A 23,077-nucleotide genomic window follows, 5' to 3' on the forward strand; every position below is an offset into this window, starting at 1 on the left:
GAGAGTGTGAGAGAGTGTGAGAGAGTGTGAGAGAGTGTGTGAGAGGGTGTGAGAGGGTGTGAGAGAGTGTGAGAGTGTGTGAGAGTGTGTGAGAGTGTGTGAGAGTGTGTGAGAGTGTGTGAGAGAGTGTGAGAGAGGGTGTGAGGGTGTGAGAGAGTGTGAGAGTGTGTGAGAGTGTGTGAGAGACTGTGAGAGACTGTGAGAGACTGTGAGAGACTGTGAGAGACTGTGAGAGACTGTGAGAGACTGTGAGAGACTGTGAGAGACTGTGAGAGACTGTGAGAGGGTGTGTGAGGGTGTGTGAGGGAGTGTGAGAGAGTGTGAGAGAGTGTGAGAGAGTGTGAGAGAGTGTGAGAGAGTGTGAGAGAGTGTGAGAGACTGTGAGAGACTGTGAGAGACTGTGAGAGACTGTGAGAGACTGTGAGAGACTGTGAGAGACTGTGAGAGGGTGTGTGAGGGTGTGTGAGAGAGTGTGAGAGAGTGTGAGAGAGTGTGAGAGAGTGTGAGAGAGTGTGAGAGAGTGTGAGAGAGTGTGAGAGAGTGTGAGAGAGTGTGAGAGAGTGTGTGAGAGGGTGTGAGAGGGTGTGAGAGGGTGTGAGAGAGTGTGAGAGGGTGTGAGAGAGTGTGTGTGTATTATGACCCTTTAACATATATGTGCAACTAAAGTAGGACAGATGCCGTTACATGTGTCTTCCATCAGTGTGTTGCTGTGTTCAGGCTGAAGCGTCGTCAGGAGGAGGAGGGCTGTGTGGGAGCAGATGGAGATCCAGACCCAGATGAGGCCGAAGGAGGAACGGAGGAGGATGAGGAGACCGAGCCAGAGCCCGAACCCGAACCTGAGCCCGAGCCCGAGACCTCCAAACTGAGCATGTGCGGCTCGGTCTGCTCGTCTCCAGGAAGCTGCTAGCGCCCCCTGCTGTCCTCGAGGCCGCGGTGCGCTCACCATGCCTTTAAAATCCCTCATGATCCAGAGCTCACAGCTCCGCTGGTCTCCTAGAGCAAGTTTGAACTTCTATGCAAAGTATCTCTTCAGCATGATGTAAAATAGAGATGTTAGAGGTAATTCTACACGCTTGAGTAAGATGGCACCCCATGAAACGATGAAGCAGCTCTTCATCTTCAGTCTAATTGTCTTGGAAGCAGAACCGGAGTATATTTCACATAATGATTGCATTTGTATGTTTACATATGTGAGTTATTATTGATCATGGAAGCATCTGGTGCCTTTTGAATCCAGCACAGAGTTTCCTGCTTTCCGGCGCTGTGAGAAGACCAACATGTTTGTGTAGGTTACACTTCCCTCTAATATATTTCACATGAAAGTCTGATTGCGTGCGCATGATATTTCCTCCTCTGCGGTGTTTTCCAGCCGTTTGAGACGTTCCTCACAGCACTTTAAAGCAGAAAGTCTGCCCTAGAATTCAATCGGAGAGTCACTCGTTTAGTGTTTCTTCTGAAGAAACGGAAAATACTTTGACAAATCTGTTTACAGTGAGATGAACTGCAGTCATGAGGGTGATCACATGACCATTTCTGCAGTTCTACGATCAGTATTTCCTTTAAAGACCCTGTGAAGCGTTTATTCCCTGAAGGGCTCATCACCCTGTTTATTTTAAATATCCAGTAGTCTTTAGTTCACATCATGAACCATGATTTACTAATAGTTTAGGAGACAGCGTATTCTTACAGTATATACCTATATTAGATCATCAGTATTTCAGATCATTTGAAACGCTGTCAGTATTTACACTGCCGGGATAAAGTTACATGTTTCTGAAAGAGTCTCTTCTGCATTTATTTCAACAAAAATACAGTAAAACAATATTACAATGCTTTCTGAAACTGATACTTTTATTCATCAAGGACACATTAAATTGCAGGAGAGACTTCTTTCAAAAACATAAAAAAATCCTAGTTATTCCATACTTTTGACCGCCGGTGTAAATGAGCCACAGATTCTCGTTTTGCTGTGATGGGTGTTTAATGCTGCCTTCATGTGCTATCGGAATTATCATAAATACGAATTTCCTAGTCGGAAATTCTTAATTGGGAATTTTCTAGTCGGAATTTCCAAGTCTGAGATTCCTAGTCAGTTTCCTAGTCGAAAATTTTTAGTTGGGAATTTCTAGTCGGAATTTCCTAGTCAGAGATTCCTAGTCGGAAATTCTTAATTGGGAATTTCCTAGTCGGAAATTCTTAATTGGGAATTTCCTAGTCGGAGTTTCCTAGTCGGAGATTCCTAGTCTGAGTTTCCTAGTCTGAGTTTCCTGGTCGGAGATTCCTAGTCGGAAATTCCTAGTCTGAGTTTCCTAGTCGGAGATTCCTAGTCTGAAATTCCTAGTCGGAGATTCCTAGTCTGAAATTCCTACTCTGAAATTCCTAGTCTGAGTTTCCTAGTTGGAAATTCCTAGTCGGAAATTCCTAATCTGTGTTTCCTAGTCACAGTCGCAATTTTCTAGTCAGAGATTCCAAGTCGGAGATTCCTAGTTGGAAATTCCTTGTTGGACCACTGAGAATCTGAAGTTTCCAAGTTGGGAAAGTTTAAACATGGCGGAGGGGAGAATGATTGCTGCTTTGAATGCTATGATTTATGCGTTTTTCCACAGCAGCTAAATCGCCTTGTCTTGATGTTAAAGTAGTGCATATTTACATATATGAATAATTATTTGAAGCATGCTTCAAATCAAGTAGGACATTTCTGATAGCATGTGAATGCAGCATAAGTTCAAAAACATAGCAATCATAATCATAGTAAAATATGTGGCGTATGCAGATTTTATCAGGCTGCCTTCATTAGCTATCATCAAACACAGGCTTTTTTTGCTATCAAAATGATCTCAGAGTTTCCCATAGCAAATACGACTTGACCGGGTGTTCATGTCCAATTTACGACTAGGAAACTCTGACTAGGAATTTCCGACTAGGAAACCATATTTACAATAATTCCAATAGCACATGAAGGCAGCACAAATCGTAAATAAACAGGCATGTAATGCTGCCTTCACATGCTATCAGAATTATAGTAAATATTACTTTCCTAGTCTAAAATTCCTAGTCCTAAATTACCTAAATTGGAAATTCCTAGTCAGAGTTTCCTAGTCAGGAATGCATTGTTGGAGTTTCCTAGTCAGAAATTCCTGGTCTTTCCTAGTTGGAAATTCCTGGTCCAAGTTTCTTAGTCGGAAATGCCTAGCCAGACTTTCCTAGTTGTAAATTCCTAGTCTTGAATTGCCTATTTGGAAATTCCTAGTCAGATTTTCCTAGTCAGGAATGCCTAGTTGGAGATTCCTAGTCAGAAATTCTTGGTCTTTCCTAGTTGGAAATTCCTGGTCTGAGTTTCCCAGTCGGAAATGTAAAGTGAGACTTTTCTAGTCGGACATTCCTGGTCTGAGTTTCCAAGTTGGAAATTCCTAGGAGTTTCCTAGTAAGGAATGTCTAGTTGGAATTTCCTAGTCATAATTACCTGGTCTTTCCTAGTTGGAATTTCCTGGTCTGAGTTTCTTAGTCGGAAATTCCTAGTCAGGAATGTCTAGTTGGGGTTTCCTAGTCAGATGTTCCTGGTTCGAGTTTCCTAGTCGGAAATGCGTAGTGAGAATTTCCTAGTCGGACATTCCTCGTCTGAGTTTCCAAGCTGGAAATTCCTAGTCAGGAGTTTCCTTGTCAGGAATGCCTAGTTGGAGTTTCCTAGTCAGAAATTCCTGGTCTTTCCTAGTTGGACATTCCTAGTCCGAGTTTCCTAATTGGAAATGTGTAGTGAGAATTTCCTAGTTGTAGTTTCCTAGTCCGAGTTTCCTAGTTGGAAATGTCTAGTTGGAAATTACTATTTGAGTTTCTTAGTCGGAAATTCCTAGTTGGATATTGGACACGAATGCCCTCTCAAGTCATATTTACTACTGGGAAATTAAGAGATAATTCTGATAGCCCAGTTTCCGAGTTGGGCGTGCCATTAACTTTAAACATGGCGGAGGAGAGAGCGATCGCTGCTGTTGTCTTGATGTTACAGTTGCACATATATAAATAATCATTTGAAGCATATTTTATGTTTTATACGCAGCGAAAATAGCCTGTATTTGACTGAAATTCCAGAATCAGCAGCAAGTTGACTAACTAGATAGACGCTTTGGCTTTAATAAGCACTTAAACACGACGAGCTCGTAATCACGACTTCACGAGCTATGGGAAATTTCCTACTTCCCACTTCTGAAGGCAGCATAATGACATAAACCCACAGCCATGATGATGATGTTTCCTGGAATATATTTGTCTCTTGTCGCTGCTCTTAACCCTTCCTCCCTTCTCACACGTTGCCAAATTACCTTTGACTGTTAGACTTCCATTCAGTGAAGGGTTTGATGAGCCGTGAATCCTTCATCTCTGCTGCTTACTGAATCTCTATAGGACACCAGTTTAAGATTATTTATAGCTGCCAGACAGTAGCGTGTGTGTGTGTGTGTTGATTGAGGATGTGTGTGTTATGTGCTTCAGTAGTTTCCCGAGTTTTCTTTAGTGTAGCATTAATTCAGTAGGAATAAAAGAAGGTGGTGTTGATGTCGGCACACGTGTAGCGGTCATTACACTGCACATCATCCTCATCTTCCTCAGGGTTTCTGTCTGTTTTACAGCACAAACATCTAAACATCATCAAGATATTAAGAATGAAAAAATGATTTAAATATGAAGTGAGTTTGTGCCTAAAACAAGAACCAACATCTGCCAATGGAGTCAGAACAATCGGATCATTTTTCCTTTTGAATGAAGTTTATTTTTCTGATTAATTGGTGCATATTTTCAGAAAGAGACCGAAGCGCTGAGGAAGAAGAGGATGTGTGCAGTGTATCAGAAACTCCAGCGCTTCATCATGTAAAACATGTACATAGTGAAAAGCTCCAGTATTTCTCCACAGTTTTATGTGGATGTGCTGACATAAGCGAGTATTAATGTAGACGATACTAAGAGGTTTAATGAAGCGACGTCTTCATAACGTGTTTAAAATCTCTTTCAAGTGTGCAGGCACAACTTGTAGGCAAATACGCCAAAGCTTTTGTACCATTTGCATAGCCATTTCTAATCTAAATGAGTGCCTGTGTGTGTCAGAGTGTGTGTGTGTGTTTCAGAGTGTGTATGTCAGAGTGTTAGAGTGTGTGTCAGTGTGTGTGTGTCGGAGGAGTGTGTGTGAGTGAGAGTGTGTGCAAGTGTCAGAGTGTGTGTGTGTTTCAGAGTGTGTGTGTCAGAGTGTTAGAGTGTGTGCGTGTGTGTGTGTGTCGGAGGAGTGTGTCAGAGTGAGCGAGTGTGTGCGAGTGTCGGAGGAGTGTGTGAGTGAGTGTGTGTGCGAGTGTCGGAGGAGTGTGCGTGTGTGTGTGTGTGAGTGAGTGAGTGAGTGAGTGTGAGTGAGTTTGTGTGAGAGAGTGAGAGAGTGTGAGAGTGTGTGTGTGTGTGTGTGTGTGTGTCAGAGTATGTGTATGTGTGTGTCGGAGGAGTGTGTGTGTGTGTGTGTGTGTGTGTGTGTGCGAGTGTGTCAGAGTGAGCGTGTGTGTGTGTGTGTGAGAGTGAGAGTGTGAGTGTGTCAGAGAGTGTGTGGGTGTGTCTGAGTGTCGGAGGAGTGTGCGAGTGTGTGTGAGTGAGAGTGTGTGTGCGAGTGTCGGAGGAGTGTGTGTGTGTGTGTGTGTGTGTGTGTGTGTGTGTGTGTGTGTGTGTGTGAGAGTGAGAGTGTGTGTGCAAGTGTGTCAGAGTGAGCGAGTGTGTGTGTGTGAGTGAGAGTGTCGGAGGAGAGTGCGAGTGAGTGTGAGTGTGCGAGTGTGTCAGAGTGAGCGAGTGTGTGTGTGTGTGTGTGTGTGTGTTGATTAGCGCTTAAATCCCATAGAAACAGTAACATTTGTAAACAAGCATTTATTGTAATAAGTAAAATCATGGAATGTTTTTGAAATCCTATAACAGTAACATTAGTCCGAGGTGGATCTGAAGTCCTGCATGTTCCAGTGAATCCTTTGGAGGATTGGAGCAGAAGTGTGTGTGAGTGTTTGATGGCGTGTGTGTCTGCACGGATGAGTCCAGGTTCTGCTCAGTCGCTCATGAATCCTCTCGGACGGGTCGATGAACACTTGAACTGTTTCCATTGTAATGTGGACGGCATGATAAATATAGATTCTCTTGAATATTTTGGCAACCCATAGATTGTTCTGACGATCATTAAAGTATGAATAAAGTATTAACATGCTCTCGTGTCTGTTTATTTCTAAATAAAGCGTGTGTGTGTGTGTGTGTGTGTGTGAAGAGTTCACAGTAGAACTGAAGTGAGGGATTGAAGGTGTTGGTCTTCTCGGATTCACACATCAGCCATTCATTTACTCTTCCGTCTCCCTTCAGCCTGCAATGCATTAATAATATACATTGTACCATGACACAGATTTAAAAATATAGTTTATTAACAGATGTGTGTGATCCGGTCAGATCATAATGTGAAATTTAGCAGAGGTTCATAAAAACACACTGAACAGGTTATTCACACAGCAGTGCATGCTGGGCATCTGCACAGGATTCAGTGGATTTATAAACATATGTTCACATGCATACAGTGAGAAAAACACTATTCATTTGATTTTAATGTGAAAAAAGCTTAAAAATTCAGTTTTACTTATAGGATTAAAACTAAATGACCAGCTCTATCCCGCAATCTGAAGACGATCATATTTCACCCGGTATTTTGTCAAATGTTTCATACAGAAAATGGACTATTAATCCACCATTGTTTAAAAATTGTGGTTATTTTGACAAGCACTTTCTGTCCTGAATTTCTTTGTCAAAATACATTTGGAAAAGTGCTGATTGTGCATACTTACAATAGTGTATTTTGAATTTCAGTGTTATATTTCCACACACCTACAAGTAACGCACGTTATGTAATCAGATTACTTTTTTAAGTAACTAGTAAAGTAACGCATTTTACATTTACAACAGCACGTTACTTTTTCAAATACTCATGATTTCTGTCAGTCTATACATGGGTAACAGTAACTTGCGTTACTTATTTGAAAAAGTAACATATTTTCTGTTAAATGTAAAAGTAATTTTACTTTAAAAAGTAATCTGATTACATTACGTGCGTTACTTGTAATGTTTCACTGACACTGAAATAATTTCGATTTATTCTATAAACTTGACTTAGTATGTTATAATTTTGACTGTTTATGTCAATTTCAAAAAAAATTATGCCATATTTTGTTATAATCCATTATAATCCCTTACTTTGCTAGTTACTTTAAAAAGTAATCTGATTACATTACGTGCGTTACTTGTAATGCATTTCACTGACACCGAAAACAAGCAACACAAGTTAGGCTACGAACATTTTGATGGCATAATTTTTACTTTTTTTCATAATTTCGATTTATGCTATAAACTTGACTTAGTATGTTATCATTTTGACTGTTTATGTTATAATTTCGAATTTTTTATGCCATATTTTGTTGTAAATCTAAAAGTAATCCATTACTTTACTAGTTAAAAAAGTAATCTGATTACATTACGTACGTTACTTGTAATGTGTTTCACCAGCACTAAAAACAAGTAACACAAGTTAGGCTACGAACATTTTTATAACATAATTTCGATTTTTTTATGCCATATTTTGTTGTAAATCTAAAAGTAATCCATTACTTTACTAGTTACTTAAAAAAGTAATCTGATTACATTACGTGCGTTACTTGTAATGCGTTTCCCCGGAACTGAAAACAAGTAACAAGTCAGGCTATGAACATTTTTATGGTATAATTTTGACTTTTTTTTTTCTTCATAATTTCGATTTATGCTATAAACTTGACTTAGTATGTTATCATTTTGACTATATCATAATTTAGAATTTTTTATGCCATATTTTGTTGTAAATCTAAAAGTAATCCATTACTTTACTAGTTACTATAAAAAGTAATCTGATTACATTACGTGCATTACTTGTAATGCGTTTCCTCCGGCACTGAAAACAAGTAACAAGTTAGGCTACGAACATTTTTATGACATAATTTTGACTTTTTTTTTTCATAATTTTGATTTATGCTATAAACTTGACTTAGTATGTTATCATTTTGACTATGTCATAATTTAGAATTTTTTATGCCACATTTTGTTGTAAATCTAAAAGTAATCCATTACTTTACTAGTTAAAAAAGTAATCTGATTACATTACGTACGTTACTTGTAATGTGTTTCCCCAGCACTAAAAACAAGTAACACAAGTTAGGCTACGAACATTTTTATGACAATTTCGATTTTTTATGCCATATTTTGTTGTAAATCTAAAAGTAATCCATTACCTTACTAGTTACTTAAAAAAGTAATCTGATACATTACGTGCGTTACTTGTAATGCGTTTCCCCGGAACTGAAAACAAGTAACAAGTCAGGCTATGAACATTTTTATGGTATAATTTTGACTTTTTTTTTTCTTCATAATTTCGATTTATGCTATAAACTTGACTTAGTATGTTATCATTTTGACTATATCATAATTTAGAATTTTTTATGCCATATTTTGTTGTAAATCTAAAAGTAATCCATTACTTTACTAGTTACTATAAAAAGTAATCTGATTACATTACGTGCATTACTTGTAATGCGTTTCCTCCGGCACTGAAAACAAGTAACAAGTTAGGCTACGAACATTTTTATGACATAATTTTGACTTTTTTTTTCATAATTTCGATTTATGCTATAAACTTGACTTAGTATGTTATCATTTTGACTATGTCATAATTTAGAATTTTTTATGCCACATTTTGTTGTAAATCTAAAAGTAATCCATTACTTTACTAGTTAAAAAAGTAATCTGATTACATTACGTACGTTACTTGTAATGTGTTTCCCCAGCACTAAAAACAAGTAACACAAGTTAGGCTACGAACATTTTTATGACAATTTCGATTTTTTATGCCATATTTTGTTGTAAATCTAAAAGTAATCCATTACCTTACTAGTTACTTAAAAAAGTAATCTGATACATTACGTGCGTTACTTGTAATGCGTTTCCTCCGGCACTGAAAACAAGTAACAAGTTAGGCTACGAACATTTTTATGACATAATTTTTACTTTTTTTTCATAATTTCGATTTATGCTATAAACTTGACTTAGTATGTTATCATTTTGACTATGTCATAATTTAGAATTTGTTATGCCATATTTTGTTGTAAATCTAAAAGTAATCCATTACTTTACTAGTTACTTTAAAAAGTAATCTGATTACATTACGTGCATTACTTGTAATGTGTTTCCCCGGCACTGAAAACAAGTAACACAAGTTAGGCTATGAAAATGTATATGGCATAATTATTTTTGTTTTTTTTCCAGAATTTCAATTTATGCTATAAACTTGACTTAGTATGTTATCATTTTGACTGTTTGTCATAATTTCGATTTTTTATGCCATATTTTGTTGTAAATGTAAAAGTAATCCATTACTTTACTAGTTACTTTGAAAAGTAATCTGATTACATTACGTGCGTTACTTGTAATGCGTTTCCCCGGCACTGAAAACAAGTAAATCAAGTTAGGCTACGAACATTTTCCCATGTATAGACTGACAGAAATCAGGAGTCGAGGCGTGTGTGAAAACCAGAAGTGGACAAAGTACACACCTCTATTACTTGAGTAAAAGTACTACTAGTCAAATATCACTCCGTTACAAGTGAAAGTTTTAAAAACTGATTTTTACTTAAGTAAAAGTACAGAAGTATTTGTTTTTAAAATTACTTAAGTATCAAAAGTAAATTTCCTATTTTATGTCAATGTATTATTTAACTTATTGTTGCATTGTTGTAGAAATGGACATTATGCCACCGTGGTGGTTTAAGCCAGTCAGTGATGCTCCATCCGACATGCTAGCATATGACTTAAACTCATTTCAATACTTGTATAAAAGTTACAAAGCTCTTCACAAAGCTGTTGTCACTTTAAGGCCGAATGCACGGATCCAATACACTGATACACATCCGATGTTCTCCCAACTGTTTACTCTTCTCTTTCTCCCAGACGTTAAATTTTTTTAAACATTTTATGAGACATGCATCAAGTGTACAAAACAACAACAAAAACCTTTTAAAGAAGAAAAAAATCATCCACTGACTTTTAAAGCTGCTACAGAAATGACTTTCGACTTTGAGGACCTTGATATAAAAAGTACGATATTTGTCTTTCAAATGTAGTGAAGTTGAAGTCAAAGTTTCCCGAAAAAATAATACTCAGGTAAAGTACAGATACTCAAAAAGTGTACTTAAGTACAGTACTCAAGTAAATTTACTTAGTTACTGTACACCTCTGGTGAAAAACATGGTGTTTTTGGAGTAAATTAAACATACAAAACAGATTCAATATTCCTCAAAATGAATAACAACAGTGAAACCCGAACTCATTTAATTATTGCAGGTTTGCGTTATATTCAATGTAAAATAACATATGTATTTAGTCGAACTTTTTAAACAAAGTCTTTGCTGCTGACTTTCGATGATCCAATTCAACCGTACTAATAAGCAAAAAAGACTTTATTGCTGAAGTAATACCTTTCTTCTTCTGCGTGTGTGTGTGTGAAAGCTTTGTTTGAGCGGCGCCCTCTACTGTACAGGCGGGAATCTGCAGTTCCTTCAGCCGGAGGATTCATTTCACTTTCGGTGTGTAACGGTCTTTACATTTGCCCAAAAATAGAACTTTTGTTTTTAAAACACAAGCAAGCCCAGCTCTGGTGAGAAAAAGTAACACAAATGTAACGTTACAATACTTTCCATAAAAGTAAGTTTTAATTAAGGGAGTAATGCGACATTGTAACACATTACTTTTAAAATTAACTTTGATAGTTTTGGCTTTACAGTATCAGTGTTTCTCACTCAAAATGACTTCAAATACTGAAAACAAAGAGTATTAAAGCTAAAAGAACTAAAAATATTGCTTGTTTTAATTCACCGCCTCAACAAATGATTTTGGTAACAACACAGTCTTGGGAAACTGATTTGACTAGTTATAAAAGCTCTAAAATCCACTAAATCCTGCTGATTATTTGGTTAAAAAGAGCAGGAATCCTGAAAACCTTCAGCTCCCAAAACTTCTGGAATCATGAGTCGTATTTTCATTTGAATCAGAATCATTTTAGTTACTAATTCAACACTCCTACGTAGTTTCTGTAAATGAAAAGAACAATGATGAACAGAACAGTAATATCATTACAGCAGATAAACGTTAATACTGTGACATATTCACTGCAGACATGATGTTCTTCCTCATTTACTGGAGAAGAGAAATGACAATTACAAAATGAAAAATAATGCAGTGAGTTTGTGGTTAAAACAAGAACAAACATCGGCCAATGGAGTCTTAATCACTTAATTTTGATAATTTTGTCTCAACTTCTTTTGATAAATTGGACCCACTTTATATTAGGTGGCCTTAACTACTATGTACTAACATTTTAATTAATCATTTGATACAATGCACTTATTGTGTACATACATTTTATTACATTGTACTTACATTTTAAAAAATACCTGCATGTAATTACATTATGTAATTAAAGGGTTAGTTCACCCAAAACTGTAAATTGTGTCATTAATGACTGAGCCTCATGTGGTTGGACACCCGTCAGACCTCCGTTCATCTTCAGACACAAATGAAGATATTTTAGTGTAAATCTGATGCTCTGAAAGGCCTCCATTGGCTCAACTTTACACTCTCAAGACCCTTAAAAGTTACTAAAGACGTCAATACAAAGTCCATCTCACTACAGCGGCTCTAAACTAACTTTATGAATCGGCGAGAATAGTTCTTGTGCGCAAAAAAACCCTAAATAACGACTTATATAGTGATGACGATTTCAAAACACGGCATCATGAAGCTTCGAAGCGTTATGAATCAGTGAGTCGATTCAGCGGTTCAGAGCGTTATGAATCAGTGAGTCGATTCAGCGGTTCAGAGCGTTATGAATCAGTGAGTCGATTCAGCAGTTTGGCGGTTTGACACGCGATCCGAATCATGAGTCGACTCACTGATTCATAACGCTTCGAAGCTTCATGAGGCCGTGTTTTGAAATCGTCATCACTATATAAGTCGTTATTTAGGGTTTTTTTGCGCACAAAAACTATTCTTGCCGATTCATAAAGTTATTGTAGAGCCGCTGTAGTGAGATGGACTTTGTAACTTTAGTCTTTAGTGTCTTTTAAGGGTCTTGAGAGTGTAAAGTTGAGCCAATGGAGGCCTTTCAGAGCATCAGATTTACACTAAAATATCTTCATTTGTGTCTGAAGATGAACGGAGGTCTGACGGGTGTCCAACCACATGAGGCTCAGTCATTCATGACACAATTTACATTTTTGGGTGAACTAACCCTTTAATTTCTGTAGTTACATTTGTAATTACACAGTTGACAATTCCCTAACACCTAACCCTACCCTTAAACTTACCCATACCATCACACCTGTCCCTAACTCTACCCATATCCCACCTCAATATCAGCAAAGGTGTTTTGCAATACAATTTGAACACAGTAAGTACATTGTACTTATTTTTTGATGTAAGTACATAGTAGTTAAGGCCACCTAATATAAAGTGGGGCCAATAAATTTGTTTCTCTTCTCCAGTAAATGTGTCAGGATGTTTAGAAGTTAGAGTCCTTTAAGGGCTTTCACTGTGTTTAGATGCCATGATGTCCAATATGAATGTTCCTCAAACCCGAGGCGGGGGGTTTGGAGCAGGGTCATGGGGCCGGAGGTTCGTCCAGCAGGTCTATGCGCGGGCCGTCCTGCAGGGGGCTCCACTCCCGCGTCTCCACCGCCTCCAGCAGCTCTACCAGCTCCGCCTGCAGCTTCTGAACGCCGTCCTCCAGCCGCTGAACAACACAGAAGAAGAAACACCACAGTCAACATACACTCATCCCAGTGTCTGAACTACTGTCAACTAACATTTCAATTAAAGGGTTAGTTCACCGAAAAATGGAAATTCTGTCATTAATTACTCGCCCTCATGTCGTTCGACACCCGTCAGACCTCCGTTCATATTCAGACACAAATGAAGATATTTTAGTGTAAAGCTGATGCTGAGAAAGGCTTCAGATTGGCCTCCATTGGCATTCAGTACATTTACACTCACAAGACCCATAAAAGGCACTAAAAACGTCGTTACAAAGTCCATCTCACCACAGTGACTCTACAATAATTTTACGATGCGACGACAATAGTTTTTGTGCGCAAAAAAAAAATCTAAATAACACCTTTATCCAGCTTGTTCTTGTCTTCCGTGTGTGTCTCCACGACGCATGCGCGAGAATATGAGCATATCCGGCGTTCGGGAATCCATGAAATGCCACTTTAGCCCCATTTTGAGAACTACACCGAGACCTAAAGCACGATCAGTGTAGAATTCAACAGCTGAGATACGCGCGTCTTCCTCTGCTCGTAAACAAATCTCTTCTGGGTCATGTGTCCGAACGCCGGATCTGCTCATATTCTGGTTATATTACCTTATATAACCTTATATTCTGAGGTTGGATAAAGGCGTTATTTTGATTTTTTTTTGCGCACAAAAACTATTGTCGTCACTTCGTAAGATTATTGTAGAGTCACTGTGGTGAGATGGACTTTGTAACGACGTTTTTAGTGCCTTTTATGGGTCTTGTGAGTGTAAATGTACTGAATGCCAATGGAGGCCTATCTGAAGCCTTTCTCAGCATCAGCTTTACACTAAAATATCTTCATTTGTGTCTGAAGATGAACGGAGGTCTGGCGGGTGTCCAACCACATGAGGCTCAGTCATTAATGACACAATTTACATTTTTGGGTGAACTAACCCTTTAAACATTTGACAATGCACTATTGCGTACATACATTGTGTTCCAGCACAAATCTCTCAACATTCTTACATCAAGACGCATTTTCTAGAGGAGCAGTTATTATATGGAAGCACATTTCTACTTAATGTTCTGCTAAATCATGAGTATGACCAAAAACATCGAAATTATGACATAAGTTATAATTATTAGATGAAAAGTCAAAATTGACATAAATTACATAATTGCGACTTTTGTCCGAATTTTGACTAGTCATAATTTCACTCTAGTATGTTATAATTTTGACTTTTTGTCAGAATTTCGATATTTTGTTGTAAATCTAAAACGTGTGTGATCAGTGATGCGTTAACGGAGGTCACGTGACGCTGATGATGTCAGATGACGTTTATGATTGTCGAGTGATGTCACCTTCTCCATGCCGTCCATTCGCTCATGAAAAGCCTTCTGATGCTGACAGGCGTTTGAGCTGCTCGTCTCTGGTCCTGTGACACACACACACACACACACACACACACATCTGAGTGGAGTCACTGAAAACACATGAACATCAGTCAGACGGACAGTAAAGATTAACATCGGTGAGACATGAACACAATCACACAATCATCTGCAGTTACAGTAACACACCGTCTGAATAATGTTGACAACAGATGATGTCAGCTCATGTTACACACACACCAAAATTATTGACTTTTTATGCCATTATTTCAACTTTATCATAATTTTGATACATGCTATAACCTTTATTAAATATGTCACAATTTGGACTTTTTATGCCATAATTTCAATTTTGCCATAATTTTGATACATGCTATAACCTTTACTAAGTATGTCATAATTTTTATTTTTTATGCCATAATCTCAATTTTGCCATAATTTTGATACATGCTATAACCTTTACTAAATATGTAATAATTTGGACTTTTTATGCCATAATTTCAACTTTGCCATAATTTTGATACATGCTATAACCTTTACTAAATATGTAATAATTTGGATTTTTTATGCCATAATTTCAATTTTGCCATAATTTTGATTCATGCCAAAACCTTTACTAAATTTGTCATAATTTTGACTCTTTATGCATTATTTCAACTTTGCCATAATTTTGATACATGCTATAACCTTTACTAAGTATGTCATAATTTTTACTTTTTATGCCATAATCTCAATTTTGCCATAATTTTGATACATGCTATAACCTTTACTAAATATGTCACAATTTGGACTTTTTATGCTATAATTTTAACTTTGCCATTTTTTTGATACATGCTATAACCTTTACTAAATTTGTCATAATTTTGACTTTTTATGCCATAATTTTAACTTTGCCATTTTTTTGATACATGCTATAACCTTTACTAAATTTGTCATAATTTTGACTCTCTATGCATAATTTCAACTTTGCTATAATTTTGAAACATGCTATAACCTTTACTAAATATGTCACAATTTGGACTTGGTCATAATTTTGAAACATGCTATAACCTTTACTAAGTATGTCATAATTTTGACTTTTTATGCCATAATTTTAACTTGGCCATAATTTTGATACATACTATAACCTTTACTAAATTTGTCATAATTTTGACTTTTTATGCCATAATTTCAGTTTTGCCATAATTTTGATACATGCTATAACCTTTACTAAGTATGACATAATTTTTACTTTTTATGCCATAATCTCAATTTTGCCATAATTTTGATACATGCTATAACCTTTACTAAATATGTCACAATTTGGACTTTTTATGCCATAATTTCAACTTTGCCATAATTTTGATACATTCTATAACCTTTACTAAGTATGTCACAATTTTGACTTTTTATGCCATAATTTAAATGTTGCCATAATTTTGATACATGCTATAACCTTTACTAAGTATGTCACAATTTGGACTTTTTATGCCATAATTTCAATTTTGCCATAATTTTGATACATGCTATAACCTTTACTAAGTATGTCATAATTTGGACTCTTTTTGCATAATTTCAACTTTGCCATAATTTTGATACATGCTATAACCTTTACTAAATATGTCATAATTTTGACTTGGTCATAATTTTGAAACATGCTATAACCTTTACTAAATATGTCATAATTTTTACTTTTTATGCCATAATTTCAATTTTTCCATAATTTTGATACATGCTATAACCTTTACTAAGTATGTCATAATTTTTACTTTTTATGCCATAATCTCAATTTTGCCATAATTTTGATACATGCTATAACCTTTACTAAGTATGTCATAATTTGGACTCTTTATGCATAATTTCAACTTTGCCATAATTTTGAAACATGCTATAACCTTTACTAAATATGTCACAATTTGGACTTGGTCATAATTTTGAAACATGCTATAACCTTTACTAAGCATGTCATAATTTTGACTTTTTATGCCATAATTTTAACTTGGCCATAATTTTGATACATGCTATAACCTTTACTAAATTTGTCATAATTTTGACTTTTTATGCCATAATTTCAATTTTGCCATAATTTTGATACATGCTATAACCTTTACTAAGTATGACATAATTTTTACTTTTTATGCCATAATCTCAATTTTGCCATAATTTTGATACATGCTATAACCTTTACTAAATATGTCACAATTTGGACTTTTTATGCCATAAATTCAATTTTGCCATAATTTTGATACATGCTATAACCTTTACTAAGTATGTCATAATTTTGACTTTTTATGCCATAATTTCAATTTGCCATAATTTTGATACATGCTATAACCTTTACTAAATTTGTCATAATTTTGACTTTTTATGCCATCATTTCAATTTTGCCATAATTTTGATACATGCTAAAACCTTTACTAAATATGTCATAATTTTGAATTTTTATACCATAATCTCAATTTGGTCATAATTTTGATACATGCTATAACCTTTACTAAGTATGTCATAATTTTGACTTTTTATGCCATAATTTCAATTTTGCCATCATTTTGATACATGCTATAACCTTTACTAAATTTGTCATAATTTTGATTTTTTTATGCCATAATTTCAATTTTGCCATAATTTTGATACATGCTATAACCTTTACTAAATATGTCACAATTTGGATTTTTTTTGCCATAATTTCAATTTTGCCATAATTTTGATACATGCTATAACCTTTACTAAATTTGTCATAATTTTGACTCTTTATGCATTATTTCAACTTTGCCATAATTTTGATACATGCTATAACCTTTACTAAATATGTCACAATTTGGACTTTTTATGCCATAATTTAAATTTTGCCATAATTTTGATACATGCTATAACCTTTACTAAGTATGTCATAATTTTTACTTTCAATGCCATAATCTCAATTTTGCTATAATTTTGATACATGCTATAACCTTTACTAAATATGTCACAATTTGGACTTTTTATGCCATAATTTCAACTTTGCCATAATTTTGATACATTCTATAACCTTTACTAAGTATGTCACAATTTGGACTTTTTATGCCATAATTTCAATTTTGCCATAATTTTGATACATGCTATAACCTTTACTAAGTATGTCATAATTTGGACTCTTTTTGCATAATTTCAACTTTGCCATAATTTTGATACATGCTATAAACTTTACTAGCTATGTCATAATTTTGACTTGGTCATAATTTTGATACATGCTATAACCTTTACTAAGTATGTCATAATTTGGACTCTTTTTGCATAATTTCAATTTTGCCATAATTTTGATACATGCTATAACCTTTACTAAGTATGTCATAATTTTGACTTTTTATGCCATAATTTCAATTTTGCCATCATTTTGATACATGCTATAACCTTTACTAAATTTGTCATAATTTTGACTCTTTATGCATTATTTCAACTTTGCCATAATTTTGATACATGCTATAACCTTTACTAAATATGTCACAATTTGGACTTTTTATGCCATAATTAAAATTTTGCCATAATTTTGATACATGCTATAACCTTTACTAAGTATGTCATAATTTTTACTTTCTATGCCATAATCTCAATTTTGCTATAATTTTGATACATGCTATAACCTTTACTAAATATGTCACAATTTGGACTTTTTATGCCATAATTTCAACTTTGCCATAATTTTGATACATTCTATAACCTTTACTAAGTATGTCACAATTTGGACTTTTTATGCCATAATTTCAATTTTGCCATAATTTTGATACATGCTATAACCTTTACTAAGTATGTCATAATTTGGACTCTTTTTGCATAATTTCAACTTTGCCATAATTTTGATACATTCTATAACCTTTACTAAATATGTCATAATTTTTACTTTTTATGCCATAATTTCAATTTTTCCATAATTTTGATACATGCTATAACCTTTACTAAGTATGTCATAATTTTTACTTTTTATGCCATAATCTCAATTTTGCCATAATTTTGATACATGCTATAACCTTTACTAAGTATGTCATAATTTGGACTCTTTATGCATAATTTCAACTTTGCCATAATTTTGAAACATGCTATAACCTTTACTAAATATGTCACAATTTGGACTTGGTCATAATTTTGAAACATGCTATAACCTTTACTAAGTATGTCATAATTTTGACTTTTTATGCCATAATTTTAACTTGGCCATAATTTTGATACATGCTATAACCTTTACTAAATTTGTCATAATTTTGACTTTTTATGCCATAATTTCAATTTTGCCATAATTTTGATACATGCTATAACCTTTACTAAGTATGACATAATTTTTACTTTTTATGCCATAATCTCAATTTTGCCATAATTTTGATACATGCTATAACCTTTACTAAATATGTCACAATTTGGACTTTTTATGCCATAATTTCAATTTTGCCATAATTTTGATACATGCTATAACCTTTACTAAGTATGTCATAATTTTGACTTTTTATGCCATAATTTCAATTTTGCCATAATTTTGATACATGCTATAACCTTTACTAAGTATGTCATAATTTTGAATTTTTATACCATAATCTCAATTTGGTCATAATTTTGATACATGCTATAACCTTTACTAAATTTGTCATAATTTTGACTTTTTATGCCATTATTTCAATTTTGCCATAATTTTGATACATGGTATAACCCTTACTAAATATGTCACAATTTTGACTTTTTATGCCATAATCTCAATTTTGCCATAATTTTGATACATGCTATAACCTTTACTAAGTATGTCATAATTTTGACTTTTTATACCATAATCTCAATTTGGTCATAATTTTGATACATGCTATAACCTTTACTAAATATGTCACAATTTTTACTTTTTATGCCATAATCTCAATTTTGGCATAATTTTGATACATGCTATAACCTTTACTAAGTATGTCACAATTTGGACTTTTTATGCCATAATTTCAATTTTACCATAATTTCGATACATGTTATAATCTTTACTAAGTATGTCATAATTTTGACTTTTTATGCCATGATTTCAATTTTGCCATAATTTTGATACATGCTTTAACCTTTACTAAGTATGTCATAGTTTGGACTTTTTATGCCATAATATCAACTTTGCTATAATTTTGATACATGCTATAACCTTTACTAAATATGTCATAATTTTGAATCTTTATGCATAATTTCAACTTTGCCATAATTTTGATACATGCTATAACCTTTACTAAATATGTCACAATTTGGACTTGGTCATAATTTTGAAACATGCTATAACCTTTACTAAGTATGTCATAATTTTGACTTTTTATGCCATAATTTTAACTTGGCCATAATTTTGATACATGCTATAACCTTTACTAAATTTGTCATAATTTTGACTTTTTATGCCATAATTTCAATTTTGCCATAATTTTGATACATGCTATAACCTTTACTAAGTATGTCATAATTTTGACTTTTTATGCCATAATTTCAATTTTGCCATAATTTTGATACATGCTATAACCTTTACTAAATTTGTCATAATTTTGACTTTTTATGCCATAATTTCAATTTTGCCATAATTTTGATACATGCTATAACCTTTACTAAATATGTCATAATTTTGAATTTTTATACCATAATCTCAATTTGGTCATAATTTTGATACATGCTATAACCTTTACTAAATTTGTCATAATTTTGACTTTTTATGCCATAATTTCAATTTTGCCATAATTTTGATACATGCTATAACCTTTACTAAGTATGTCATAATTTTGATTTTTTTATGCCATAATTTCAATTTTGCCATAATTTTGATACATGATATAACCTTTACTGAGTATGTCATAATTTTGACTTTTTATACCATAATCTCAATTTGGTCATAATTTTGATACATGTTATAACCTTTACTAAATATGTCACAATTTTTACTTTTTATGCCATAATCTCAATTTTGGCATAATTTTGATACATGCTATAACCTTTCCTAAGTATGTCACAATTTGGACTTTTTATGCCATAATTTCAATTTTACCATAATTTTGATACATGCTATAATCTTAAGTATGTCATAATTTTGACTTTTTATGCCATGATTTCAATTTTGCCATAATTTTGATACATGCTTTAACCTTTACTAAGTATGTCATAGTTTGGACTTTTTATGCCATAATATCAACTTTGCTATAATTTTGATACATGCTATAACCTTTACTAAATTTGTCATAATTTTGAATCTTTATGCATAATTTCAACTTTGCCATAATTTTGATACATGCTATAACCTTTACTAAGTATGTCATAGTTTGGACTTTTTATGCCATAATCTCAATTTAGCCATTATTTTGATACATGCTATAACATTTATTAAGTATGTCATAATTTTTACTATTTATACCATAATCTCAATTTGGTCAAAATTTTGATACATGCTATAACCTTTACTAAGTATGTCATAATTTTGACTTTTTATACCATAATCTTAATTTGGTCATAATTTTGATACTTGCTATAACCTTTACTAAATTTGTCATAATTTTGACTCTTTATGCATAATTTCAACTTTGCCATAATTTTGATACATGCTATAACCTTTACTAAGTATGTCATAATTTTGACTTTTTATGCCATAATCTCAATTTTGCTATAATTTTGATACATGCTATAACCTTTACTAAATTTGTCATAATTTTGACTCTTTATGCATAATTTCAACTTTGCCATAATTTTGAAACATGCTATAACCTTTACTAAGTATGTCATAATTTTGACTTTTTATGCCATAATTTTAACTTGGCCATAATTTTGATACATGCTATAACCTTTACTAAATTTGTCATAATTTTGACTTTTTATGCCATAATTTCAATTTTGCCATAATTTTGATACATGCTATAACCTTTACTAAGTATGACATAATTTTTACTTTTTATGCCATAATCTCAATTTTGCCATAATTTTGATACATGCTATAACCTTTACTAAATATGTCACAATTTGGACTTTTTATGCCATAATTTCAATTTTGCCATAATTTTGATACATGCTATAACCTTTACTAAGTATGTCATAATTTTGACTTTTTATGCCATAATTTCAATTTTGCCATAATTTTGATACATGCTATAACCTTTACTAAGTATGTCATAATTTTGAATTTTTATACCATAATCTCAATTTGGTCATAATTTTGATACATGCTATAACCTTTACTAAATTTGTCATAATTTTGACTTTTTATGCCATAATTTCAATTTTGCCATAATTTTGATACATGCTATAACCTTTACTAAGTATGTCATAATTTTGATTGTTTATGCCATTATTTCAATTTTGCCATAATTTTGATACATGCTATAACCTTTACTAAATATGTCATAATTTTGAATTTTTATACCATAATCTCAATTTGGTCATAATTTTGATACATGCTATAACCTTTACTAAATTTGTCATAATTTTGACTTTTTATGCCATAATTTCAATTTTGCCATAATTTTGATACATGCTATAACCTTTACTAAGTATGTCATAATTTTGATTTTTTTATGCCATAATTTCAATTTTGCCATAATTTTGATACATGATATAACCTTTACTGAGTATGTCATAATTTTGACTTTTTATACCATAATCTCAATTTGGTCATAATTTTGATACATGTTATAACCTTTACTAAATATGTCACAATTTTTACTTTTTATGCCATAATCTCAATTTTGGCATAATTTTGATACATGCTATAACCTTTCCTAAGTATGTCACAATTTGGACTTTTTATGCCATAATTTCAATTTTACCATAATTTTGATACATGCTATAATCTTAAGTATGTCATAATTTTGACTTTTTATGCCATGATTTCAATTTTGCCATAATTTTGATACATGCTTTAACCTTTACTAAGTATGTCATAGTTTGGACTTTTTATGCCATAATATCAACTTTGCTATAATTTTGATACATGCTATAACCTTTACTAAATTTGTCATAATTTTGAATCTTTATGCATAATTTCAACTTTGCCATAATTTTGATACATGCTATAACCTTTACTAAGTATGTCATAGTTTGGACTTTTTATGCCATAATCTCAATTTAGCCATTATTTTGATACATGCTATAACATTTATTAAGTATGTCATAATTTTTACTATTTATACCATAATCTCAATTTGGTCAAAATTTTGATACATGCTATAACCTTTACTAAGTATGTCATAATTTTGACTTTTTATACCATAATCTTAATTTGGTCATAATTTTGATACTTGCTATAACCTTTACTAAATTTGTCATAATTTTGACTCTTTATGCATAATTTCAACTTTGCCATAATTTTGATACATGCTATAACCTTTACTAAGTATGTCATAATTTTGACTTTTTATGCCATAATCTCAATTTTGCTATAATTTTGATACATGCTATAACCTTTACTAAATTTGTCATAATTTTGACTCTTTATGCATAATTTCAACTTTGCCATAATTTTGAAACATGCTATAACCTTTACTAAGTATGTCATAATTTTGACTTTTTATGCCATAATTTTAACTTGGCCATAATTTTGATACATGCTATAACCTTTACTAAATTTGTCATAATTTTGACTTTTTATGCCATAATTTCAATTTTGCCATAATTTTGATACATGCTATAACCTTTACTAAGTATGACATAATTTTTACTTTTTATGCCATAATCTCAATTTTGCCATAATTTTGATACATGCTATAACCTTTACTAAATATGTCACAATTTGGACTTTTTATGCCATAATTTCAATTTTGCCATAATTTTGATACATGCTATAACCTTTACTAAGTATGTCATAATTTTGACTTTTTATGCCATAATTTCAAT

At 33.2% G+C, this 23,077-nt stretch overlaps 2 protein-coding genes across 2 annotated transcripts in view; one reads left to right on the top strand and one right to left on the bottom strand.

The window, feature by feature from the left end:
* The window catches only part of stk32c (serine/threonine kinase 32C), a gene marked incomplete at both ends in the record, with an annotated part of 117,913 nt that extends 117,006 nt beyond the window's left edge, over positions 1 to 907 (top strand). The window contains one exon of the mRNA XM_079843405.1: positions 718 to 907. Within this exon, the coding sequence (XP_079699531.1) occupies positions 718 to 907 (190 nt within the window). The remainder of the gene's footprint in view (positions 1 to 717) is intronic.
* Positions 908 to 10,758: 9,851 nt separating this feature from the next.
* LOC307142161 (uncharacterized protein) overlaps positions 10,759 to 23,077 on the bottom strand; it is a 149,939-nt gene continuing 137,620 nt past the window's right edge. The window contains exons 5-7 of the mRNA XM_079842774.1: positions 14,222 to 14,295; positions 12,376 to 12,856; positions 10,759 to 11,565 (exon numbers count right to left, since the gene is read on the bottom strand). Coding sequence (XP_079698900.1) covers positions 12,725 to 12,856; positions 14,222 to 14,295 — 206 coding nt within the window. The 3' untranslated portion in view covers positions 10,759 to 11,565; positions 12,376 to 12,724. The remainder of the gene's footprint in view (positions 11,566 to 12,375; positions 12,857 to 14,221; positions 14,296 to 23,077) is intronic.

Source organism: Gobio gobio, assembly GCF_949357685.1.
Source record: "Gobio gobio genome assembly, chromosome: 18".
NCBI classification, from domain to species: Eukaryota; Metazoa; Chordata; class Actinopteri; order Cypriniformes; family Gobionidae; genus Gobio; species Gobio gobio.